Consider the following 27,434-nt stretch of genomic DNA (forward strand, 5'->3'; position numbering starts at 1 on the left):
ATCCTGGAGCCAATCCCAGCTCACTATGGGTGATGGTGAAGTACAACAAGGACAGATCTTAAAAAAATGTGTATTAATTAGATGCTTAGTAATCAACTGATCACATCAGCATGTGGAACAAGAAGCTACATTTTCTAATTCAAACTGATTTTGGAAGATGAAAGAATCAATAGATAAACTTACATTTGTATAAATCAAATCCTTTCTTTATTTTTTTTTCTGATATTGTCTTATTTTTGTTTGTGTGAATGAATGGGTGAGTGTGACAGCGTAAACTGAAACTGATCGTAACAGGTGATCGTTACAGGTTACAGGTGAGTAGAATCTTGTGAACATTTAAACAGTGTTTAAGTCATTTCCAGACGTGGCTTCATGGTGCAGGCACATGGCCACGGTGAAAACACGAAGACGTCTCCTGTCTGCGTTCTGCTGCCATCCTGCTCGTGATTCCAGACGAGCACAGGCTTAAATGTACATATAAGTGTTGATGCACATATGCTAACGTATACATGCAGCAACACCAGCTGAGATTGTTGGTACGCCCAGATATTCTCCCAAGAATTCTCTGTGCACAAGAAGCAGGTGCCACTTCTGAATTATTCACAGCAACAGATGCACAGACACACGGAGATGTGGACGGGCTTCATGCAGACATATGCAGAGACATATCGGCGGAGACACCTTGGTACTGGAGCAGGCGGGCGGTGCTGGTACTCACAGCGAGTTGAGGGCTCGCAGGCCGTGGAAGGCGTCGGGGGCGATCTCAGAAATCTGGTTGTTGCTCAGGTCTCTGTGGACGACAGGAGGGTTCAGGGCCGGCAGTTAGCGGCCCGCATGAACAGACTGAGAGAACACATCATGCTTTACAGGATCCAGCATGGAGCGGGTCCTGACTCAAATGTTGGGAGTGGGAGAGGAAGCTCAGCTCCACAGACCCGCCCAGTCCCAGCACAGTGGCTCCAGAGCCCACAGAGTCCGGCCTGTTGCTGCAGTTTGACCGGGACGCGTCCAGCAGCCGAGTGGGACACCGGCGGTCCAACCCGGGTCACGTTCCTGAGGACGCGTCTCGCTACGTCCTCAACATGCTTCTTCCAAAGAGCCTTCAAGTGGAGGCATTTGAGAGCGAGAGGAACTGATCTTTTCCTCCTGCTCTGCAAGATTTATTCACAACTCTAACCTTCACTTTGATTTGCTGGCTGGTGCAGACGGGAAATATCAGCCTGTGGACACTTTAACTGCTTTCTGTTCTTTCTTTAAGTCTCATGTTACACTACAGCAAACATGATTTTAAATAACTTCTCTTTTATTGTTCCTCTGACTGCATTACTGTCACTTTTTATGTGACGGCTTTCTGTCTTCTATTGGAATGATTTTTTTTTAAATGAATTGTTCCAAAACCTTCATATAAATAACTGCGTGGTTATTGAAAGTTGATGAGAAAAGTGTTGACGGATGCAGTTTTTCCCCGCAGCACGTATCCACGAGGTATTCTCTGGGGCCCAACATGCATGATTGGTTTTACTGATACATTTTCAGACCTCAAAATCAAATAAAAATAAAACAAGCAGCCCTCACTTCATGAAACGACTCCACTGCATGATTTTTTAGATTTTTTAGCCAGTGCTTTTCTGGTGCCCAAGTTTTATCTTTGTACGTCCTCGGTTCAGACCCGGCCTGCCAAACCGCAACATGTTAGATGATAAAATCCTTGTTCTGCTGCCACATGTCCGTCACTCAACTGTCAGAAGGCATTTTAAGACGAGCCACTTAAACTGGGCTGGTAATGTAATCAGCAGCCCCCTCCTGCTGCTCTGGATGGTCTCACAGTGATGATAGGAGGAGGAGGAGGAGGAGGAGGAGGGGGGAGGAAGAGGAAAACCACAGACAAAGACAGGGAATGTCTGGGGATGGAAACAGGCAGAGGAAGAAAAGCAGTCAAAACCACAGAGAGTGAAAAACCAAAACAGACTCGAGCGCCAACGAGTCAGGATTAGTATGATGACTGCGGTCGGATTTTAAGGTTTTTTTCTTTCTTTTTCCATTGATGGACATCAGATCGCAATGATACCCGCCTGATTTACGGCACGATCCACAAAGGGCCTCCGATGGGGAGGGCATCCGTGTGATATAAATCAGACGCCGCTCGCTGCTGTAAATCCAGCGGGGCTGCGCGTTACGCCGAGCAGGAAAACCTCAGCTCGGCGAGCCGCCCAGACTCCACCAGAGGGACGACTTGAAACCCCGACATCTCCTCAGAGGACCGCCGAGACACTCAGAGACACTCAGAGACACTCAGAGACACTCCAGGGATGGGGGGAGCGGGGACTGAAGCCGCCTTTAGAGCTGGAGTGCAGAAAAAAGGCTGATGGGAAATAGATTCTGAGATGAAGTTCAAGTTGACGCCCCTCCTGAACGCAGACCGGTACCTGAAGCACAGAGAGCGTGTCCTCCCTGGTTTCAGAAGAGGAAGTGGAAATCCACTTTCACTATTTTCCACCGAATACAATCTGTCTGAAGTCTCAAACAGTCATTACTTCAAAAGAAGAAAAAAATAATGCTATTCATGCAAACAGTGATGAGGAGTCACAGCTGCAATGTGGATTTATTTTATTACATTTTTAGAATTTGGAGTCATTTTAAGAGATTTTGTGATTTTATCCAGTTTATGCATCTTGGCTCTTAGCCTCTGTGTGTTTCCTCATTGTTTCAGTTAAACTAGCACTTTTTTTTCCATTTCTCCTTTTTCTTTTCGCTTTTTTCCTGACATAAAGCCACTCGGACACTTTCCTTTGCCAGTCTATTTATTTATCAGTAGTTTTATCTACTTTTGGTATTTTTAGTCATTCCAGTAATCCTGCCTGTTTTAGGTGTTTCGCCTTCCTGATCTGATTGTTTCCTTTAGATCAGGGGTGTTCAACCTGCGGTTCTAGAGCTACAAGTGGCTCTTCAGTCCCTCTGCAGCGGCTCCACAAAGCAACACAGTGCTATTCAAAATTATTTGTCACTCGGTTCAAAAGGGATTAAAAAAAGGTACAAGTAAAACTGGGAAAAATAGATAAAACACAAGAAATGGGAAAAAAAGTGATAAAATGTAAAAAAAAAAAACATGAAAAAGGAATATAAACATGGTTGAAAAAAGCATTCAACACTGCTTTAAAGGCGGTAAAATGGTTGAAACAGCTATAATTTCAAAATTGTCAACAAAAAAACTTGAACATAGGAGCAAAACTGTTCAAATCAAGTACAAAAATAGGTTAAATTTAATAAAATGTTCACTATTCTGAGCCCTAACTTCATAAATGCATCATAAGATATATTTTTGTATGTGTATCAAACTATATATGACATTTCATGAGCTGCATTCGCCTCATTTTAAAGGCTAAATGTGTTTTGCGGCTCCAGAACAACTTGACTTGGCGGAAAGTCACAAAAATTGTTTTTCGGTCATGAAGGCTGCAGAGCCCTGCTCTAGATAATCGATGAAGCATCTCCACACTGTCTAACGTGAGACTTTTCACAGGTGGAAACTTCAGAGAGGTCTGGGAAGCAGGTGTGACGTCGGTCCTCTGAACCGGCCTCAGGATGACCATATCCTCTCCACGGGCCACGTGTTGGACACTCCAGGTCAAAACATCTCAGCAATTCTTCATATCAAACATCCGTTCGGGGGATATTTTTCCAATTTCAAGGCCTTCTGCTGCTTTTCCATGTATTCCTTTCTGATCTCTCCTGGCTGCAGAAGGCCGGGCCGCGGACTGTTCTCGGATGATCCCGAAAAAATGATTCCGGATCCTGTAAACTGTTCCAAGGCCTGACGGGATCCATCGGATCTGTTAACTGAGTCCTGCCACCAATGTCTCGGTCTTCAGACTCATTTCAAGGATACATTTCTGTTATTTCAATCTGGTGTGTGTGTGTGTGTGTGTGTGTGTGTGTGTGGGTGTGTGTGTGTGTGTGTGTGGGACTCACATCCGTCGGAGCTTCTTGTAGGAGGAGAAAGCTCCCGGAGGAACCGACTTGATGCCGTTCTGCTCCAGGCGACTGGAAGAGGGACGGAAGGAGGCAACGTGAGACGAGCGTCGACTGAAACGCCACATCATTCAGTCACAGTCGACTTTATTCACGTCGGGTCAACAACAAACTCAACGAGAGATCCCTCTCAACCCCGGAGATTCAAAAGAAGAATGACACAAAGGAAAAACAGCTTGATGTTCAAGTGACCACGAAGTCTTAGTGTGTTTAATATTATTCCAACAAAACTGAAATGAAGACCGATCGATTGATGAAACAACCTCAGGTATGAAGACCTGAGAAGTCCTGGTTTATCGTTTAACAGTTCTGTTATTTAGAGTTTTCTAACAGTCAAACCAGGTGTTGTGGAATTCTTCAGGAGGTCAAAGTTCACAACCCAACAGGAGACTTAGACGCTGGGCAAGTTTCACATCTTTCATGAGAAAACTCTTTCCAAACTGATGGATTTGATGTGTTTTAAGGACGGAAACATCGATCAGGAGAGGAGCTGGATTCAATAAACGCACAAAAAAAGGAAAGAAAAATACATGCATACATTCTTTCATCTGAATTTTGAGATTAATTTAAAAAAAAAAATCACAAAACGTGATTATTTTTGTTGAGTAAATCATATTTGTTGGAAACTGAACTGAAGTTAAAGGAATACAGATGACAGGATGATCTTTAAATGTATTTCTCTCCTGAATAAAGTGAAGTGATTTAAGCTGCCGTCCTCAAACATTTGATGCTGAAACCCAAAGTACATGTAATGGCCTGTGAAATCCATTTATGGGATTTGTCACCCGCTGTGACCAAACCGCGGTGAGCGTGAGCCGCAGGCGGCACGCGGGGAGGTCAGTGTGTTCGAACCCTGTCCGGCTCATACGCCTGAAGATCCACCGGAAGTGTGTGAGGCGGCAGAACTGCTGCCCGGGTGACGATATTCTGCAGTAAAACCTAAAAATCAATAAATGTATCCCATCTGATTCACGCTCCATTCAGACATTCACTGCAGCTGATGAAGATGAGAATCAACTTTAAATAAACACTTTCAGCAGAACTGAAATCAGTCGAAACGGATCATAATAGAGGGGAAAGTTTTGTGATGATTGATGATTTTTCTTGTTTGATCGTTAAACATTCGCTCATATTTAACGAGGCGAGCAAAAGATTTGGATTCACTACATTGTCACACTTTAGTTTATTGAATTTAGAGTTCTCCGTACATAGAATTATTGAAGTTCACCTTTAAAATAATCTTTTTCCTTGAAAACCTTTTAATACAATCTTGATGAATAAACCAATGAATCGCCGCTACATTTCTACTGGATGCATTATTGCTTTTTCTGTAATTCGCATCTTTAGATCCTTATTCTTCTGTCGTTCTTCCTCTCCTGACCAGCCTTTTCTACTTTACAGCTCTTTTAATAGCGATCTTTCAAAGCGAGGGTGTCTGATGCATCATTTCCAGTTTTTACTGCAGAAATCTTCGTCCCTAACGGGTTACGGCGAGTGTGAGTGTGTGAGTGTGTGTCCAGCGTCGAGTCCACAGAGCCAGTCGCAACAAAAACATGTTTGAACGTCCATTAATACAGATTTTTGAACTTCTTAAACTTCAGTGACTGAGTCCTTCCTCAGCCTCACTGTGTAAAAAAAACAACCGAAATGTGGATTTATTCCAGGAGGACGTCTCCTCCTCCCTCCGTGACCTGCTGACCTCTCCTTTAAGCACCGTGTCCATGCTAAGCGTAAAAAAAAAAAAAAACCGCCAGAAGAATTCTGAAGTCGACTGAACTTTCATGAGAATGATCTGGAGACAGTAGAGTGAAAACATTCCGCCAAGTTCCACCAAGTCCAACAGACACGAGCGCTTTCAACTCAGCGGCCGGACATCAGTCCATGTCTGAGCATATTGTTTGAATTCTGTCTTTTCTATTGATGTTTCTCTGCCGCCCGTACTCTTGAAATGTTTTGAGCCATGGAATACTGCCTTGTTTTCTCTAATAAAACCGATTTTAGGAGAATTTCTGCTGATAAAGCTCATTCAGTCATTCATTTTTAAGGCCTTATTCCAGCTGACTGTGGGTAAATGAAGGTTACATCCTGGACAGATCAGCGATCCATCCCACTGAGAAACACGTCTGATTAAAATCTGATTAGAATCTGCTGAGCTGAAGGCGCCACATTTAGACTTCAGGAGGATTTATCACTGAAATCCACAAAATAAGTCTTAGTCTAAGTCTAAGTGCTTGAGCATATCAACATTTTAACTCTGAGCAGACTTTAATCTGTCTTTTCTTAATAACTTCTGAACAAACTGCTCAGAAAATTTGTATATTATTCAAGTTTTCCTGCACTCAACATTATTCTGGACAGTCAAAAATCACTGTAATGTCATTTTTAAAGCTTTTATAGTTGATTAAAGTTTCTTTTTCCTTCATGTTTGACATTTATAGTAGTTCCTCTTATTTAAAAATAATGTGCATATGAAGAAAAAAAAAAACACACTATCAAAACACTCAAACCAAAACCAAGGCTGACATCTAAAGCAGGCGTCAAACATAAGGCATGTGGACCAAAACCAGGTAGCAGTAGACTCCAATCCGGTCCACCAAGCAAATTGTAAATTTCAAAGAAAACACTGAGACCTGGTTTTTATCAGACTAGCCTCAAAGCTGTGAAGTCGGGAAGCTTGTAAAACATGCAGGATGCAGCAGCTACAGCTCCGACTGAAATACTCGGATACTCTCACAGGACGGTGCTGTTGCTCCTGAATGTTCTGCTTTCTGCCGGTGTGGCTACTCACATCTCCGTCATGGCTTCAGGGAGGTGGGCCGGGATGGCGGTGAGGCCCCTCCCTCGACAGTCCACGATGTTGTTGCTGCAGGAGCACATCGGAGGACAGGATCCGGACGCCAGACTGCACGGCTGGACGAAGGCGCTGCCGCTGTGGCCTAGTCATACGGGAAGGGGAGCAAACCGTCCATCTTCCCGTCTGCAGCGTTAAATCTCCGGTGATGCTCGGCGGCCGTACCTGAGCAGGCGAAGTCACTTTTCCGCAGCTCGGCGAGGTTGAGGCCCCTCAGGGCCGGAGGAGAGCTGCACTGAGTGTAGAGGCCCAAAGATGGCCGCTGCCGCAGCCACGGGGACAACCAGGCCAGGTGGCAGTCACAACGCAGAGCGTTGGAGTGGAGGCGACTGCCGGGAGGACAGAGATACAGAAAAACACACAGATCAGCCACAACAGCATGACTACTGAGACTCAACCTGCTCTTCCACTGGAGTAACTAGAAAGGTTTCATGGTTTCAGTCAGAGGCAGCATGTTAAATAAAAGAGGCCCAAGTATGGAGCCTTGAGGAACCCCACAAGTGATCTTCATACGCTCAGATTCACAATTACTTATCGACACAAAACACTTCCGGTCTTGCATTTAACATTCAAACCAACTCTATGCAGTCCTTGAAATTTGGACACAGACTCGTTCCACTTGTAGAGAGCATCTCATCGTGGTCATCAACTGAATTTTTCTGAAGCTGCAGACGTTCATGCCAGCTCAGTTAAAGAGAGGTCAGGATACACGGTGCAACACGGTTTGTAGCGTATGATGACGAATGAGAGCCATGCTGACCCTTTTCCATCACCAGAGCATCAACCACAACACCAGAACTGGACAGCAGAACAATGAGCGTTTGTCCTTTTAGTGGCTGTTTATCGAGGAACATAAACATTTTGAGAGGTTATTTCAAACTCCAAATTTCACAGATCTCAGTCGAAGATCTGTGAGATGAGCGGGACAAACAAGTCCAGTTCAATCACAACTTTCAGGACTCAAACAGGTGTGTCACGATGTTATGGCTGATCCACTGGATGAGGAGGAAGTAGATATACATTGTTAGGCATAAAAACTAAACGCAGAGGCTTTCTGGGTAATGATAAAAAGAAGCAGGGAAAAACTTACAAGGTACGTAGCTTTGGCATGTGATTGAAGCTGGAGACGGGGATGCTGCTGATGTTGTTGTTGTTGAGCGTACTGGGACACAAAAAACAGCAAAATAGAGAATGAAACTGGACAAAAGAAAATATAAATCAGTGTTGGCACGAAGCTTTGGCAGAAAACACAGAAGTGTGAGGAGGAAAAGCAGAGGAAGGGTTTGAAATGGGTAAAATACACAAGAAGAACAGAGCAGATGAACACTGAAAGAAAACAAAGCCATTTAAAGTCCATCAGACAGCAGAAATAGTCTGGTGAGGATACATTTCTCGCATTTCCTCCTCACTCACAGGACTTCCAGAGATCGCAGCGCTCTGAATGCCCCCTCCTCGATACAGCTGATGTGGTTTTTATCCAACTGACTGGTGAGAGAATCAGAGAAGAGGCAGAACCGGCCGGGTTGGGGTTAGTGACTCAGTTTGACCGACCGCTGGATGAACACGTGTGTGAGCTGAGGGTTTAGTTGGAGTGTCGGCCTCTCTGGCAGCGGCAGGCTGCGTTCTGGTCAGCACTTTCTCCACTTGGTGTTCACACTCACAGGTTTTTGAGGTCTGTGGCTCCTCTGAACGCTCGCCTCGGGACGGCCTGGATGCCATTTTCACTCAGGTCCCTTGAGAAAGACAGAGAGGAAGTGAGAAAACCACACAGGAAAAAGGGATTTTAGGACAGAGATGGCTGATTTGATCTCTGCTTTAATGACTGAGGACAACAACACACATAGCACGGATGTGTTACCTACATTCTACATGTTTTAAATGAAAGAAACAAATAAAATAAAAAAATAAAGTAAAATACATTTTAGCTCTTCAAATCTCTATTGAAGTCATTGCAAATTTGAAAATGGATCATTTTTGTCACAAGGAAACACAAGTTTCTCTATATCCCAAAATTCCGACACCAAATACTATAAAAAAGCAAATAAAAGGAAGAATTTCATTAAAAAAGAAGAAATATAAGAAGAAATTTATTGGAAAGCCAGCATCAATCAGTTCCTGAGGACCTGAGGGGTCTGGAGGTTTCATATTCTACCAGTCAATCTCTATTTGTTTCACTGGAGATCTTTTGATTGTTGCAAAACAGAATAGTTCCTGATCATAGTCCATCCAGATAATAGTTCAGTATCACTGGGAGTGCATCGAACATTCAACTGATTGAACACTTTGACAGAGATGATCAACAATCATGATCTCAGGACTCCAGGACCTTTTTACTGCAGTGGCTGAATGAAGTTGGAACAAAACATTTTTATTCTTGAGGAACAGTTGAGAAACACAAAAATGACACATTATAGTAAACTGAGGAAACAGGAGCAAAAGGTTGTACGATTTCTGTAAGGAGAAGGAATGGATTAGACAAGCTTCAACTTCTTCTTCACTCCATTTGAGCAAATGTTACATTGTCTTTTGTTGTTTTTTTTTTTGTTTTCAAGTGTTCTAAATAAAATTTCACAATAAAATCAAAATCAAATCATATTTAATGTCTTTATCTTTGAAATAAACATGTATCAGAGCTTCTGCAAACCTTTATTCCACATGAATCATAGCCGAGTAACCAAAAACATGTGATATTTGTAAAAAACTAATTTAATAATCAATTTTTTTAAACACATTAGAAGCATTTTTTTTTTTCAATTATGTGCAGCGCATACGATCAAATATGATAAATATGCTAAAAGGGAAAAAACGATTTAGTTTATTACTAGAAATGTGAAGCAGAAATTTTCAGAATGATAACATGCATGCATTTCATGATGTGAGCCAGAGGGAGCATGTCGAGTTTAAATAAAAGAGGCCCAAGAACGGAGCCTTGAGGAACTCCACAAGTAATTTTCATCCCAACAGATATATATTTAACGACTGAAACAGAAAAGTTCTTGCTCTGAAATTAAGATTTAAAGTACCATTCAGAATACTTTGCCAGAATTTCAGAACCATCTTTATTACAACAAGCAGGAACAGTTTTTCACCTTTTCATGGAGAGGTTGAAAGCTGTAACAAAACGGAAGTTAAAATCAAACTGTAAATACCATGTGAATGTTATTCAACAAGACTATGAATGAGTCTGAAAAGGAAGCGTCTAATCATACAGCAGCAGCCTTTAGCCGCTAGCGGTCTGCTCCGCACCATTACCAGACAGTTTCCTAGCAGTCCAAATGCCAGTTCCTCCTTATCTTAATGCAGTCTTCCCTCAGGCCTCGGGGGACTCGGGGGACTCGGGGGGCGGCTGGCAGCGAGCACAGCGGCTCCAGTCTGCAACCGTCTGACTCTATGACTGACAGCGGAGGGAAAGGTCGAGCAGGAGCGACAACACTCAGACCAGGTGGAGCGTGTAAGGGAGCGGACAGGTGAAGGACAGCCGCTCTGTGTGTGTGTGTGTGTGTGTGTGTGTGTGTGTGTGTGTGTGTGTGTGTGTGTGTGTGTGTGTGTGTGTGTGTGTGTGTCAGATGGACCTCGGAGGACAGCGTGCATCATCTCTGGCTGCCCTGGAGGACTTCAGACACACTCCATTAACGTCAGGGTCAAACCAGAGGCCGATTCATGAGGAGACACCCTCTGCTGATGTTATATGTGTGTGTGTTGTGTTAAAATCCACCACAGAGCTGTCTCTTTGAATTTACACTCCGGACTGTAACAGCACATTTGAATCTTTTGCTTTTTGCTTTAACAACAAGCAGACGAAACACCTGCAAACCAATGATGCATCAGTTACAACAACTTAAGAAATGTTTCACTGAATGATTGCATGACTTGTCAATAATATATGTTTGCAGTTGCTGTGGCCACATGCTTCCCACAGCAGAACTAAGATCAATGTCCAACAATCGCTAGCAGCAGAAACAGCTGATCGTAATCTGTTCAAGCAAACTGCAGTTTTACACCAGCGTTTGATTATCAAACAGTCACATAAGTTGTGAAAATGCCTAAAGGACTGTTTACCAGTCATAAGACATAAAAAGTTTGATAATCCAGAAAACAGACCGTCACATCTAAAGGACTTCATAGTCTGACAAATGAAAAATCAACACATGTAAAAAGCTGTGAATTTTTACATCTTCTGCGGTGCAGATTTCAGAAACGGGTTATTTTTGTTGTGAATGGATGAAAACAGAAATGTTCTCCATCAGACCGGCCTCTGCGCTCAGTTTTCTGCGAGCCGCAGCTCTAATTCTACCAGCACTTTGGCAGTAAACCATAGTTATTGTTTTTTCCCCCTCTGTGGCCAGCACAGGCGAAGACTGGCGGAGAGGTCTGCGGTTTAAAAAGCAGCGAGGGAGCGAAAAGCCAAAAAAGCCAACGAGACAAAACAAGAGCGAAGAAAGTGAAAAGAAGTGACGCTGACTCTGTCTGAGGCCCGTCGACAAAGCAGAGCGTCTCACACTGGTGCTGCAGACATGAAACAAGCAGCCAGCGAGGCGATGAGGGATATACAGAGTGACAGGAGTGGTGGGTGGCAGCAGACCAGGCACCGGGACTCCCAGCGGGGAAAACCAGCAACATAAATTATAGTGCGAAGAGAGCGGAGGGGGTCAGCAGCAAGCCCAGCAGACTCAAACCTGGACGGATTTAGAAATGAGTCAAATTTAAAGACAGACACGGAAACAGGAAAGAAAGGATGTGAGCCAGGAGAGAAGGTCGGGAATCAGACCGGAGGAGGAGCGGGGACGTCACCAGACGCAGACTTAACAGGAGGAGACAGACGTGGGGGACGAGATGGACGCCGGTCTTTCTGCTTCGCTTCAGACACAGCTCGAGGCCAGTGAACCCGTCCAGTCATCCAGTACTCTGAATTACTTCAACACTGCTGAAGCTGAGCCGTTTGTCAGGAAATATTCAACTGCAGAGCAAAACAGCAAAACCGAGTCCGATAACCAAAATTGAGCCAAGTTACTGAAACGGCGCTGGTACCAGTCGCAGGAAGCGTCATCCCGTCATTTTCTGGTGTATAATCAGCAGTTTGTTCTTCATATCCAGAGGATAGGCAGAGGTTTCACACAGCCACGAAGCATCTCAGCACATCCTCTGCATGGACTCGACACACACCTCGACTGCGCTTTTCACAGGTCACAGAATGAAAGAGGAATTACTCAAACCAGTACTACATTTTGTCCTGTGGGTACTGGAGCCACGGTGCCATACTGGAGGCTCTTTCATTTCCAGACAGAACTGTCTTAATACAAGTCACACAACCAACCAGACAACTAAAAATACTGTGACTTACAGTCTGGAAATTATAAAGTTTAATTAAAACAGTATTTCTCAAATTGGGGAAGCATGGAGCTCTCCATGGACCACCATGATGGCTGACCTGATCGAACGGTGGCGAAGGCCTAGCCTGTCAGCTATGGACTTATGATTTAGATTCTTACTTTAAATATGAATTTCATTTCTTTTATACGTTTCCATTTAAAATGTTGTAGTATTTTAGTTATTTCTTATATTTTCATTTTTAAAAATGTTTTTATCTTGTAAATTAAAAACTGCATATTCATGAATTGCAGCCAGACGCCACTAGAGGGAGCTCACATAGGACTGCTGGTGCCGTTTCTACAGTGGAGAGTCATGAAGTCATGAATCATGAGGTTACTTCACTGGTTATGAGAACAACGGCGGCTGTGGTTCAGTGGGGAGAGCGGCCGTCTCACAACCGGGAGGTTGTTAGTTTGGTTCCTGTCTCTTGCCAAAGTGTCCTTGGGCAAGACGCTGAACCCTAAATTGCCCCCGGTGGACGGATTGAGCGCCTTGCATGGCAGCCGCCTCCACTGGTGTGTGAATGTGATGTGAATGGGTGAATGTGTTGATGCAGTGTAAAAAGCGCTATATACAGTAAGTGTAGTCCACATAACAGCTCATCGATGAGTTTTCATAGTTCCCTTCCGTCGGCCGGTCTCCTTAGCCGTTTTACTTTTCTTTGATCAGACGAGACATAAGAAAGCAAGACAAGCCTGGACCGGAAGAGACCAGGCCAGCTTCACAAAAGACCAAATATCACAAGAGAAATTCAGAATTCTTTAATGTTTAAATTTCATAGTTGTTTCTTTAATTGTCCTACAAAAAGACCAATGGCGAACTAAAAGAAAGTCAGTGTGATCATTAGTAGTATCTATTTATGAATACTTGGTGCTGCTTTAGGATGAATTCATATAGCTTTATGGTCGATTCTGTTTCTTTTTACACAGTGTGTAGCAGTATTGTGTTAATTTTAAGGTTGTTTTCTGTCTAGTTGCGTGCATACAGAGTTTCTATCGGGTTATTCCACTTCTGTTTTATGGTTCTGGCCATTTCTCATGTCTTTCTTGGTGTTTATTTTGCAAGATTTGGAGCCTAGCTGTGCATCTTCCTCGCAATGCTTTGTCTGATTTAGCATGCTGACATAGTGCAGTGTGTGTTTATTTCAGGTCTTGTTTTCATGCAGCTATGATTACCTGTTTCTCTGTGATTCTCGCCTCTGTCTGTGCTGATTTTTGCCTCGTTTCTTTGCTACTTTCATCCCATTATAGGCATTTATGCTGACAGCTGCTTTCAATCACCTCGCTGTCAGTGTGATCATTTTGTATATCTGTGTTTTGCTTCATGTCCACACACACACACACACACACACACAATATTAAAGATGCTTTCCCACCAGGTTGTCAAGATATGTGTTGCCAGGACACGAGCAGGCTGGATATGATGTTTACTGGAGGGAAACACAGACTGTGTCACAGCTGGGCGTGTGTGTGTGTGTGTGTGTGTGTGTGTGTGTGTGTGTGTGTGTGTAAGACAGTAGGTACTCCTATAATATTTGCTCTCCCTCTCTCCTGCCATCCATTCTATTCATTTTCTGATCCGTTCAGTTGTCCGTGGTGTCGCTGCCCGTCCTCCTCGCTGCCCTTCCTCGCTCCTCCTCATCCTCGTATTGTTCCGCCTTCTCTCCTGGCATTTCAATATCCTCCTCCCCTCCTCGCCTCCCACCCTGAGGGTGAGAAAGGTAAACTTTCCCACCCGTTTCTGGCTCACCTCTCCTTGTCCCAGAGCTGGAGGTCAAACAGGGGTGAGCTTTACTGGGGGAATCTCACTCCAGTCTGATGGTTTTCAACTGATTATTCAACCTGTGTCCGCTGACTGAGGAGGAGCTGCTACTTGTTATAAAAAAAAACAAAAAAAAAAAAAAAAACCCTTCAAAATGTTATCTTCAACTTGCAAAGGACCTGCTCAAATGGATCACCTGTGACAAAACTCTGCTATGTTTCTTCATGGGCTTGTACGTCCAGCTTCTGGTGCCAGATGCTACATTTACAATGCAGCATTATAAAAACGATATTGTCTTGATGTAGGGCCACTAGTAGGCGCTGCTGAGGATTTTTTTGTAATGAAACCACACACACCTGCAAAGAACAACGTGCTATAACATCAACAACAGCAATTAAAAGTACATTCATATGGATAGACCACCAAGTGGGATTGTTATTAAGGTGACAACTCTCAAGCCAAGTCCAGGAGAGTATGGACCAGGACCAGGACCAAGAGAGAATACATTGGGACCAGGACCAGGACCAGGACCAGGACCAGGAGAATCTGGACTGGGAGTCATGACGCTCTGGATGGAAAACATTGTTATTGTCCATCTACCGAGTATATCTCGGTATGTTCTGGTCTTGGTCTCGTCTTTACTGAATCACTGTTGATTACAGTATTTAATTAAATCAACATTGATCTGTTGTGTTGAAGTTTAAAATCAAGGTTGGGTTCTTCTTTAGAACAAAACTCGTGTTTCCTGCAGTCGGTAGATTTCAACTGATCTCAACAATCTCTTGAACCGCTACCAGTTTGAGATGAGTTACGTCTGTACATGTCCAATAAATAACTCTGCTTTACGATTCATCAGGAGCTGCAGACACGGTGTTTATCAATGCCTCCTGCATGCTGCTGCTGGCCGTTCAACTTCCACCCGATCTGACCTCATGTATGATGGATGAGCGAGAACTGAACTGAAAAGATTTTCAACTGGACTGGACAGACAGATCTGATTACTGTTGGGGAATTCAAGGCTTTGTTAAAAGACAAGAGGGGGAAAAAAACTATTAATCAATATGAATGTGCTTAAAATTGGTGTAGGCGACTCTGGTTACACTGTGGTTGACTCTGAGCTTTTTTTCTGGTCTGAATGCTGAATGTATTTGAACTTTGGCGGCTGCTGTCTGTCAGATTCCTCTGGAGAAAGATCTCCCAGGAAGGTCTGCTGTGTGAGGACGTGGCAGTGCTGCCGACTTGGCCGCTGTCTTCCCAGTTTTAGAGGTGTTGTGTCAACCTTTGACATGATAGCATGCATCCTTCTGCAGCAGACCTCAGCACTTCTGTATCTGACAGAAAGCAAAGAAATCTGCAGTCAGATCACAGAGTAGAACCCGAAACACTCCCAACTCCACATCCACACTGAGGAATCCAACATGTGCTGCTGAGCTTGGACGTAAGAATAAATTTAGAAATGATGACCAAAAATCAAACTAGAAAACATATTTAGGGCATTGTTTTGTTCATGTTTTGGTTCCTTCCATGATGTTGCATGCACATAATGGGGTACCGGAGCACAGTGGCTGAGTCTATGGCTGCTACTGCTGTGCTCCGGTATATCCTTCCGTGGAGCACTGCGCTTGTGCAGGTCTGTGTGTATCAAAATGCTATTTTAACGGATTAAAAAAAAAAACACATCTTTTAAAATGTTTTACAACCATTTGGATTTACTTCACGAGCTAATGGTCCCCTGGACCACTGGAAGGAGTGTTTTGTCCACTTTTGTCAGTCCGGCTCTGTTCCCTATTGACTTCCAGCAATTGAGCTAAGCTAACTACGATGCTAACAGCTGGGATCCAGCCACTGGACCAAGAGACACAAAAAGGTATTTATGAGCTTGTCTCACTTTGTCAATGATAGGGAAAGGGTGTGGGTCAAAAATCTTCGGAGTATTCCTTTAAGGTAAATATCTTAAAAAACAAAAATAAAAAATCCTGAAGTTTGAATGCATAAGACAAGAAAAGGTACCAATGTTTTGAATGGAAAAAAAACTGAATCTGTGAAGATTTAATGTATCTGCTGATGTTAGCTGTATTCCCACAAAAACTAAGACGTAAGCAGCCAGTCTGTGCTTTCCTAGCAGAAACATAAAATCTGTGTTCAAATGAGTGTAATTTGCATGTGGCTTCTCCACGGCTGAGTCACTGGAATAGTAAAAGAGACATATTAACACATTATTTAACAAGCTCTGCAATGACAGCCTTCCTCTAACGCTCCGTGGAGAGGAAGCGTTTCTGTGTGAGTGCCTGAAAATGTGGTTTGAACATTAGAAAAGCTCAGACCTGTAGACAATAACACTTGGGCGGCGGTTTTGCATTGTTTTTCTAAAGAGTTCTTGCCTGGCAATGGTTTGTCCTGAGGGATAAACAAATGGTCAACTTTCCGACCAATCCTCATGTGAGGAATAACCTCACAGGCTGACTCTGTTTGTCTGACTGTTACGGCCTCCAGTGGCTGGAGTAATCAGAGTAAAAGAAGATATGCAGATGATAAGCATGTTGAGCAGGTAACTGAAGATTTGTACCAGATTGGTAGTTCTCTGGAGGGCAGAGAATCTCATTATTTACCAGTAGAAGCTTTAATGCCTAATGTATTACAGGCTAATGCAGTTGCATGTTCGATAACTCACCTCATCCTGTGGAAACATGTTTTTGAGCAAAACACTGAATTCTGAATTCCTCCAAACGGAGTTTGAGGACTTTGCATGGCGGCTGTCACCACTGGTTTGTTTTATAGCTAAATGTTTCTCAGTAACTCTTTGTCCACATGCCAGAACAATAAAAAGTCTTGTACAACATGTCACTGGAAAGATTAGGTTTGGTCAACTCAGACGTCCAAAAGGCAACAACATATCCAAATCTGCCTCATTTGAAAGAGCTCCTCCAGCAGAAATCTGTGCGCCGAGTAAAGGTCTAACAGTAGACAAACAAATTCAGTCCAACGTATTTCAACAACGAGAAAAAAAAAACCTTCAAGAATGCATTTCTGTTGAGGTAACTAACATGAGTCAAAGTGAATCAAGCAAACCTTCAGACCAAACATCCTCAACCTTCATCATCTGACACGGGACTATCTGCAGCTTCCTTACTCCATCATATTTCATTCAAATTCACAACAAAAGCTTAATAACAGTAACTGTTGTTGCAGATGTATATGTTTGCTTTGAGATTTGCTTGGCTTGAGGAGAGTAATGCCAATGTCCTTTCCATATATGGAAATGAGGTATTTCTGCCAATTTCATCTCAAAATTGTTGGACTTTAGGACTCAATGAAGAAACACGTTGCATGACAATTTATTTCTGTGCTATAAACTTCAAAATAAATGGTCAAAAATATAATTTTTACTGACTTCCATGATCTTTCCATGAAACCAGTTTCAGTAAGTGCCCTGTGAAGGACGGATGGTCTCATGTTCACGTCTGTAGCGTGTACTGAGAGCTCCTGACAGGCACCCAAACACCAGCGGCTTCACACGCCGGCGGTCTGGGTGACCTTCGTCCTGCAGGTCAGCAGACAGATTCAGAGCAAAAACATAATGAATATTTTACCCCTATGGTCTGGTCGCATCCTGAGACTGACGTGCACAAACACACACTGGGTCAACAACTTAAATAAGTCATCATCTCCACAACTAAGAAATACAGTGAGAAACAGAAAGTGGACCACGAAAACAATCTTAGCAATCAAATAATTCACGTGTAAGTACAGAGAAAGTCAGAATTTCCTCTCTTTTTTCTTGTCAAAAAAGGTGTTAATAAATCTTATGAAAGAACCAAATACAAAAAATAAACTAAATAAAAAACCATACAAATGATATGTTTCACCAGACAAGCCCAGGTCCTAATAGGTTGTGACAATGTTATGAAATTATGTTCAATTCTCACAATAGAACATAAAGCAAACGACAAGGTATCTTGTTGATCTGCTGGGTTTTCTCTGTAAAAGTGTCTGGAAATGATTATGTTGTAATCGGCGCTGTATGAATAAAGCTGAACTGAATTGAATCTGTGAAAACAATCCAGAATCCTAACACCTTCAGTGGACTACAGCTGACTCGTTGAAATGTCTGAGCCATCATGGAAAACCGTTCAGTCACCTGATTCCATTCTTTTTGGAGACCATGAACGCAGCATCCTGCAGACTAAGGAGCAGTGCGGGACTGAATTCGCCTCAATGGCAGGAAGAGCTGACGACTATTGACAAGTTTATAGAGATTTCAGAGAAACATCTGCTCCCGTTCAGAAAACGCCTCTGTCAGGGAATGCCTTGCACATTTCCAACAACAAACATGTAAAGCTACATACTGTATCCATCAGAACAGCTTCGGTGCTGTGCAGTCCACACCCTTCAACAACAGAAAAACATTTGGAGCCCCATGAAACAAAAACAATGGGCAAAAGAAGCAGCAACAAGCCAACCTCAGACAGGAACGGGACAACATTCCTCCTCAGAACTCCAGCAGCTGCTCTCCTCCCTCCCAGATGTTTCCAGAAAGGATGGGATGCATGTTCTCCTCTGGAGGATGTGTCTCAGTTGGCGGAGCAGCTTCTCTCTTCCAGGAATAATGTTGACAGCTCACCGTCCCTCCTCAGCCTGTCCACACGTCAAAGGTTCCTTAATCCGACTCCACGTGTCGCACGACGGCGCGTCCACGGCAGCCGTCACAATCGACGAATGGGTGAACGTGACGGATGTCCAATCAGCACATCGTGATGCTAATTATTTCAGCCCTGTTTACGTTTTCGGGCGAAAACTCGGTTCATTTCACTGTTTTTCCCCCATTGAACATCTTCCAGAAAGCGATGTCTCAGTGATGAGAGCGAACACAGAGCTGTACTGACGGGACATAAGCACGATGGTCAGCAGTCACAGAGATGGCAGATTCATCAGTGTTGGTGCTCATCACTCTCCTGATTTTAATAGTGCTTCTGAAGCAAAGTGGACATTTATGACACCTTCATCTGAATAACAAGCTTCTGACATACAGCAGCTGATGAGTGGAGCAGTGAAGGAACGATACTGTTCTGTCCTGACATGCAAACCATCGTATGTTCAGTTTTTTAGGCTTTCACATCCCAGCATGATTTTATTTATTTAATTTGAAGAAAAATGCAAAACAATGCAGATTCCTTTTTTTTTTACAGGATTTTACTGAGATTTTTATAGATGTGCATAACAATATGGGATCAGTGCACAGCATAGTGGCAAGATTAGATAGGACATCTGGAGGATGGTGGCGTGGATGAATTTTTTTTCTACTACTACGACGACGACTATCTGTTTTCGAACTGACCCTCGATGGTTTAGTGCATGAACCAAACCAGCCAAGCAGTTAACGGTACCATCCGTTTTCCCAGATTTTTGTTGTCCCTGTCCCAGTTTCTTTGAGACACGTCCAGCAACAATTCAGAATCTGGATCTGAAAACACGGTGCTGAAAGTCCAATGCTTGTTTGGGGTTTTTAAAGGGAAGAGTGGCATTAGTACAGGTGACGTCCAGTTTGAAATGTGTTTGGATTACGAAAAAGGAGCAAAGACAGAAAGAAAAGCTTTGAAAGAGTTAGAAAAAAGAAAGTGGAAACCAGATGTGGAGCTGAAGAAGAATAAACAGTTGCTCTGATGGCGCACAAATGGAGACAGATGTGGTCAAGAAGGAAACCTCAGTTTGTGTGGATGATTCTGAAAAACTGACCCACACGCAAACCACACTGGGACTCTCCCACGGAGCGCACACACACACACACACTTGAACAAACCAATTTCTGAATACGCTAAAACAAATGACGGAGTTAATTCAGTTTAACAGATGCCACTGTACACATAATGTATATAAAACCCGGCTGCCAGTTTGAAAGTAGCGGCCCTGTGTGGCCTCGTTTCCACCCGGCACTAAAATGTGTCGCGGGTGATCAGAGCTCACGATGAAGCCAGACTCGATACTGCTTCCACTGGTCCGTGCCACGCGTACTGGGCTGGCCGCTTTACATCAGAAAGCAGGAATCCCTGAACGTCACTTAACCCACGGCTCCGGCGCACAGTGGAGCGGCGAGGGATTGATGACGTTTGGCTCCACCCCCCTCAAGTCCAAAACAGAAAATAAAAATACAAGATAAACTCCAGTACTAAATGATGACACACTAACAATCCATGTGCTTCATTTTCTTTAAATAATTTGCAATGAAAGAGCAGAAAAGCAGCTTGGAGCTCCAAGGAGGTGGAGCCAAGATTCCACTAATTACTGATTAACACTAGAAATGAAGGATGGCCGTTTGATGGCTGCTGCTCGGGACGACGTTTATACCGCCCACCACTATCTGGTCTATAAACACACTGTAAGTTAACACACAGAATATTGGCTGAAACTGGAGAATGATGAAGCGCCCTACCTGAGAAGCTTGCCCCCAGCTCCACTGGGTATGGCGTACTTTACGGTTACGCCGCCGTCCCCAAGCACTTTCAAGATGCATATTGTTTCCACTACCAAACATATGAGACCGTATGTGTGCCACACCACCTGGGGAAGTGGCTATTGGTGCCTGTTCACACTTGTCTTTGCCGGGTGGAAGCGGAGCCTTTAAGTCCCAGTGGCCATGAACAACAGCGTTTGTTTCATAGAAAATTCATGAGGAATCAAACAAGGATTACATTTTAGCAATGCTTGTTTGTTTTAGAGGGATTCTCTGGAGCTCCAAAAGGTGTGACAGTTCTAAAATGAGCAGTTCTGGAACTGGTAAGCAGTTCACAACACTTCAACACATGCGGTTTGCCATGAATGAAAGTGTTCCTAAGCTGGACTTCAGGACTGTGCGATTACAGAATGTGTCAGGGTCTGACGATGTGCTTCTGTTCTTCAATGCACAAGAATGTTAGAATAAAATAGAGTTCTAGAACGTGTGTGAGCTCTTTAACGAGTGACATCTCAAATACGCCAAACAACAGTCCAGGATGAAAATGATCAATTCACTTTTTTTTTTTTTTAATGTGAGCACCCCAGAAAACCCTAAAAGACCAATACAGCAGAAAGAAAAGCCTTGGTTTGACTTCTAAAGGAACCAAACTTGCATTTTCCTGCTTTCCCTTCTGTCTCTGTATCAAACCACGGAGCTGCAAGCGGAGCGAGAACACAGACATAACAGCACGACGGGACGAAAAGAGAGAGCACAGAAAGCCAACACACACAGACCCACGCCCACTCAGCACGGACATGCCACCCACACGCTACAGATTAGCCTCGCACAGCAGGCGGAGGAAACACGGCTGCTGCTTAATTCAACACGACCCGAGCTCATAACGCCACGAAAACATCCTCCAGCACACAGAGACAGAGACGGAGACGGAGACAGAGGCTGAGACAGAGACGGAGACGGAGACGGAGACGGAGACGGAGACGGAGACGGAGACAGAGGCTGAGACAGAGGCTGAGACGCTGTGGAGCTCCAGAGAGGTTCGCGACTGGAGGCTGTGGACTTCATACATCAACACTGAACCCAGCTGCAACGAGGCTTAACTCCCTCCACACACTCTTGTTTTCTTTCACACATTATTCACACTGTTCATCCCCTCTTCCATTAAGACATCAGCTGGCCTTCACACCATCTTTCTGCGGCTTCTTTTTTTGCCCACAGACACTTAATTGAAAAACTCTGGAGTCAAATAATGAAGAGGTGATGGTAGTGGGAAGGAGGAAGAGGAGGAGGAGGAGGAGGAGGAAGATTTCAAACAGTCTGGAGGAGAGAAAGACCATAAAAATGAAGCAGGAAACAGCGATGTGAGAATTAAGCCGCTGTCTCGCACTAACATTTGTCCAGTCTCCGTCTCAGTCGTGATTGGCTGTTTGAGCGCTCGCATGTGTTCCTTCCCATCATGCTTTTCCGCAGCTTTACATGAACATGACAGGGTGAGTTCAGCACTGTGTGCTGACCTCCCGCAATCACACACACACACACGGAAACACACAAAAAAACACACAGACACACAATGTGTTCAGGAAAATAACAGGCAGGTTTTCGTAGAGGGAGTGACGAAGAACGTGTGTGTGTGTGTGTGTGTGTGTGTGTGTGTGTGTGTGTGTGTGTGTGTGTGTGTGTGTGTGTGTGTGTGTCCACAGCCTAGACCTTATCATCCAGGGTGAAGCTGTTAGCGGACGCAGCAGGGAACGCGCTGCAGTCGCCGCTGTAAGAAAGCTAAAATTCTGGGAAAATCCTTCTGCTGTGTGTTCTGGGATGACGGATTTGTGTCCTGAAGGTAATGTAAATACAGAAATGCATGCATGCGCAAATGGGCTGAACACATGCGGGATACTTATCATTCAAAGCCCCCGATAGGAACCCCTAATCACAACAGTGTGCAGAGAAATGTTGAGCTGTATGACTGTCAGTAAGGCGTAGTTCCAGAAATGTTCAAGAAGACTGACAGATTTACACTTCCCTGATGAGGAAAACAAACACAAAACAATTGCCTGATTGCAAATGCAAAAATGTTCCTGAGATCCCTGAATGCAGATGTTATTGGTAAAGTCAAAGAAAGAAAGTGACATTTAGCAAGAAACACATGAAGTGCAGAAGATGTGAGGGGAAGGACGAAGAACAAGAAACGGCCACTAAGGCCCGGCTACATGATCATGTTTTCAAGTGAAAACACAAAACCTCTATTGCATATATTTGCTGACAAAGGTATTTGATGAACTGAACTGGTACTTTTTGAAAACAGCTCCCAGGGTGGAACCTTTAGAAACACTGATGTGTAGATAGAGACTTTGCTGCCGTGCATGTGGAACACCACCGTCGTAAAAAGTTCTGCAGATGCACGAGCAGATAGACCATGAGAACAGTTATGGTAGTCCACAGCGTCCTGGGTGGTCGACGATGTGAATGTTTGAAGTGAAGATGTTCGGAGTCACTGCTGCAGAGAATTCTTTTTAAAATAATGTTGATCTTTATTCTGGAGGTCGCTGAAAACAATACAGCATAAAGATGAAAGAAGTCATTCTTCCTTCAGAGGGCTCTCCAAGGACAACAGGAATATGTCTTCTCCTGCAGAGGCTCCTGAGTCAACCTGGTTCTAATTACAGCTGGACATGCTTGATAAACTTCAGCTGGGTTGAGACCAGAAGATTTCCTCATCAGGAACCAGAACCATAACGACGGGCTCCTCTCAGTGTGGCTTCACCTCGAGCACCCGCAGGACGAGGATACTGCAGCTGGTCAGGAACTGAAACCCGGCACCTTATAAACAGGAAAACTAATTCATTCTGCTTGAATTTCACTTCCATTGTTCAAAATCAATATGACAGAAAGTACCTTAGGAAAAATACGCACCAACGCTGAAGCTTTGGTACGTCCTCAAAGAGCTTCCTGTTGCTCCCTGTCTCTGTCCTGTCCTCTGTCTCTGTTCTCTCATTCTATCCTCTGACCTCCAACCTCAGCTTCAGAAAGTCTCCCGCCATCTCAGGGAAGAACGCGGTGGATGGATGGATTCCACACCAAGATTTAGAAACCAGAATCTTCAGAAAAAAAAACAAGTAGCTGTGGTTCCTTGAAACTGTATTTAGGAACAGACTGTTTTGTTTTTCAAGTAAGGCACAAATTACTACGTCGACTGCGGCTGAAGATGTGTGTAAATATTGTTCAGCTAAACAAAACGCATAAAAATAGAATACTTAGACGGTTTAACCTTGAATGATGGCTATTATGTAGATTGGAAATATGTGTGTGAAGATGATTCGGTAACACTTTACTTGAAGCACCCCTGTGTAACACATTATAAGTATATTATAGCGCTGTTTAACTACAGTTATAAACACTCATAAATGATCACAATGCTTTATAACTTCAGGACCTAACCCTAGCCCTAACCCTGTGCTGTATAGTGGGTTGTAAAGCATTGTGATGATTTATGAGTGTTTCTAACTACTTATAATGTGTTGTACCGGGTGCCTCAAGTAAAGTGTTACCGATGATTCTTTGTGTTTGTGAGTGCTGACTGTGAGGTTGAAGAATTGACGGGCAGACCACCGATTGGGGCAGGCATCATAAGATTTTCTTCTTCCTAATTCTTTTGAATAATGAGTATTCACTAAGACGAGCTCTGGTTTATTTTGCTTTGTTTTGGATCTGAAGCTGTGCACGGCCACATGTGAAAGAAACAAAAAAAGAAAAAACTACATGGATGAATAGTTGTGCTACACAGTGAGACAGAATTTCTAAAAATGATGACAGTATCTGCTTTATTCTTATAATAATCACAGAATCAGTTATGTTCTGTCTCCTTTCTTTCGCTACTCATCTGTTTTGTCCACTGAACTGTTAAAATATATTATTGAATATCAAATCAGACAGAATCATGTAGTGACATGTAGAGAATAATTCAGTACATGAAATGTAGACCTAAACAAAATGATTTTTAACCACAATCTCTGATTTTGTGACATTTTATTGGCCTAAAGAGACTTTTTTAGCGACATTACGAGCCATGTAGTCAGTTCTGAATGATCATAAAGACTCAGGCTGAGTCCAGTGTCCTGCTTTATTGAAGCGTCCTGATGTTGCCAAACTGAGATGAAGGAAAACCGAGTTATCACATAATCACAGTCAATTAACACGTGCAAACACACAGTAACTGACTGTTTTCTGAGCAGGAAGAATTATGCAAATCGGCACGATTAGCACGAGAGTAACTGTGAAAAACACGCAGTAATACAGCACAAACGTAAATACGGGTAATTATCACACACAGACTAATTACTCCATCTTTCTGAATTAGTCAGGTGAAGTTGAGGGTCACACTCCGGTTGGCTGGGAGCAGACTGAGCAGCCGTCAGCGCCTCGTCAGCTCATTAGTGGCGCTCAGATGCCGATCAGGCTCTGTAATGAGGACGGCTCAGCCCCCCCGCCTGATGGGAGAGGTGCAGCAGAGCGCTCAGCTGAAATTACAGTGGTTTGGTGGGAATTTAAGGCTGAATTCCGGATTTCCACAAGTTTTTCACATTATGGAACGAGCTGTTGGTGTTGGGATCTGGAAGCAGTAAAACTGCTTCTGTTTGATTCAGTCTTCATATATAGTCTGCAACTGTTGAAGCTGTAAAAATCTTATAAATAAATAAAGGCTTTTAAAAACTTTTAAAAACCTTTTTCATGCAGTCTTGTACTATAACTGAAAAGTAAGACATCATGCAGGGAAACCAGACTCATCCTGCTGCTCTTTTTTTCTGAAACTATCTTGACAACAGTTTCAAGTGAAAACAGAAAATATTTATAGTGTCTTGGTGCTACTCATAATTGCAATCCGTCTTCATTGACTTCACATAAATCTTTTCATGTCTTAAAAGTTTCTTTTTAGAATCATTTTTGTTCATGTGCACAGACGAGTTGGAACTCTGGTCATTAACCGAAACCAGCTGTATAAACATATTATCCCCCCTGTTGGCCCCAATAATGGCAGTAAGATTTACAATCTGACAAAATAACCAAAATATGTATTATTTTCTTCAAGGCCACAGCAATGCTTTCCAGATAAAACACTTCTATTTATTAGAAATTCATATTTCAAACACCTCATTTGCTGTAGAGATTTCACCGCCAACAGTGTCACAGACATATTCTGGAGCCGTGGTTTATGGAAAATCTGGGGTAAAGTGTGACCTGCAGGATAATTCTCACTTGCAGTACCATCAGTGACCAGCAGGACACAGAGCAGCAAGACGAAGCCACTGAACCCAACCTTCAACGCCACAGGCGACTCTTTCACCACTCAGTCTCTACTAGACAATTTGAATGAAGCACAAAAGACAGAAAACACAGCAGGATGCAGTTTTGCATTATTATACATATGCATGCTAAAAGTGTTTTGAATGCATGCATATTTTATATTTTTGCAGATATTACATTTGTAAAATTCCAAAACTAAACAATTGTTGACTTTTAAAGTCATCTTTAATGTTTTATTCATGGTATTTTGTGGCCACAGCCCATTCAACTTGTTTCTGCAGCTTTTTGCAGTTTACCAGTTTAGTAATTTTAGTTATTATATTCACTATAAAAATTGCAGTGATGTTAACTATTTTAGCTGTTTTGATAGTTGAAGCAATTTTAGTCATTGCAGTATTTTTGCCCATTTCTGCAATCTTAGCCTTAGTCTTAGCCATTTTACTTGCAGCAGTTGTCACAAGTTTAGCAGTGTTGGTGTTTTGGACGGTAATGCTATTCGAGGTTAGCCCTGGTTAGAAAACATTTCCAGTGAAAACACTTCATGTTTGTGTTTTCATTTCAGAAAAGGTGTGTGTTGTCTTTCTGATGAGTCACTGTAATCAGTTACTTTGGCTGTGGTGCTCTTGCGCAGCACCAACGTTTCAGAAAGGCATCAGTTTCCTGTGTTTACTCGGCGATGGAATCGGTGTGTTTTGAAAAAGTTCCACCTCGGGCAATTTCAAAAGTTGTGCTGTCTTTTGTCTTGTAAACAGACACAGAAAAATGCAATGAGTTTTGCGTTTTCACCATGGTGCACATGTTCAGGAAGCATCTGGGCACCATGATAAAACAAACAAATACTGGCAGTGGGTGTGGAGGATTCCTATTAAAGTAGATTTACTGCACTGCAGCCTCGTCACGTTGCGAGTGAGCGATCTCCTCAACGGAAGCTTGACTGGAAACGGCTCCAACAAACCTGCCACAGAGTGGCTGCTAAAAGTAAATTTTACAGTCAATTTGTGTTAATCAGAGGTTTTGCCAGTGACTTCCTGAGTGATGCTAACGGGCGTTAAATCAGAGGAAGCGGACTGACGACAGCTTCCTTCATGGCTCCAGCCGCATTTGGACTGGAGTTCCTCTCTCTGGCGTTCTGAATGGAGCTCTCGTGCTGACATGCAGGAAGTTTTATACATTTTTTTCAAGTGTTTTCCGACACCCAGATAAATAGTTTTTAATTATTCCAACAAGTGGGAATGAAGGACAGCCAAAGAAATCAGACGACCTCACTGTTTTCCCGTCTCAGCATTCAGGGTTGAGCCATCGCTGAGCATGAGCTGCAGCAGTTTGGACACTTCTGAGATTAAATCTGAGGGGTTTTAACCTGAGGTGATATTGAACTGCTCTGTTTTCTGTTAAATGAATACTAGCTTTGGCTTTAGCTTTACCTGAACCTTTTGTCTCCAGTGAGAATCAGCTTCATGACACTTGGATTTAAAGGCGAAAAAGCGTTGACCTGCTGAATTAGAGAGGTGATTAGTAACTTCAGTTCATTTCTAACGCAACTCGTCACATTTTGCTTGCCGTAACTTATAAATAAGTAATCAGTAACTATGATTAAATACCTGTTCCACTACATTTCTCAACACTGCCTGTAAATAGAAGCTACTTACAGGTGATTAGTAGGATAAATAATCTCCA

The 27,434-nt window shown here is 43.2% G+C and overlaps 1 protein-coding gene across 1 annotated transcript in view; it reads right to left on the minus strand.

Annotated features, from left to right (window-relative positions):
* The window catches only part of slit1b (slit homolog 1b (Drosophila)), an 81,558-nt gene that overhangs the window by 34,604 nt on the left and 19,520 nt on the right, over window positions 1-27,434 (minus strand). The window contains exons 5-11 of the mRNA XM_030093918.1: window positions 8,542-8,613; window positions 8,294-8,365; window positions 7,971-8,042; window positions 7,046-7,209; window positions 6,818-6,965; window positions 3,970-4,041; window positions 719-790 (exon numbers count right to left, since the gene is read on the minus strand). Coding sequence (XP_029949778.1) covers window positions 719-790; window positions 3,970-4,041; window positions 6,818-6,965; window positions 7,046-7,209; window positions 7,971-8,042; window positions 8,294-8,365; window positions 8,542-8,613 — 672 coding nt within the window. The remainder of the gene's footprint in view (window positions 1-718; window positions 791-3,969; window positions 4,042-6,817; window positions 6,966-7,045; window positions 7,210-7,970; window positions 8,043-8,293; window positions 8,366-8,541; window positions 8,614-27,434) is intronic.

The sequence above is a fragment of the Salarias fasciatus genome, chromosome 6, assembly GCF_902148845.1.
Source record: "Salarias fasciatus chromosome 6, fSalaFa1.1, whole genome shotgun sequence".
Taxonomy (NCBI): Eukaryota; Metazoa; Chordata; class Actinopteri; order Blenniiformes; family Blenniidae; genus Salarias; species Salarias fasciatus.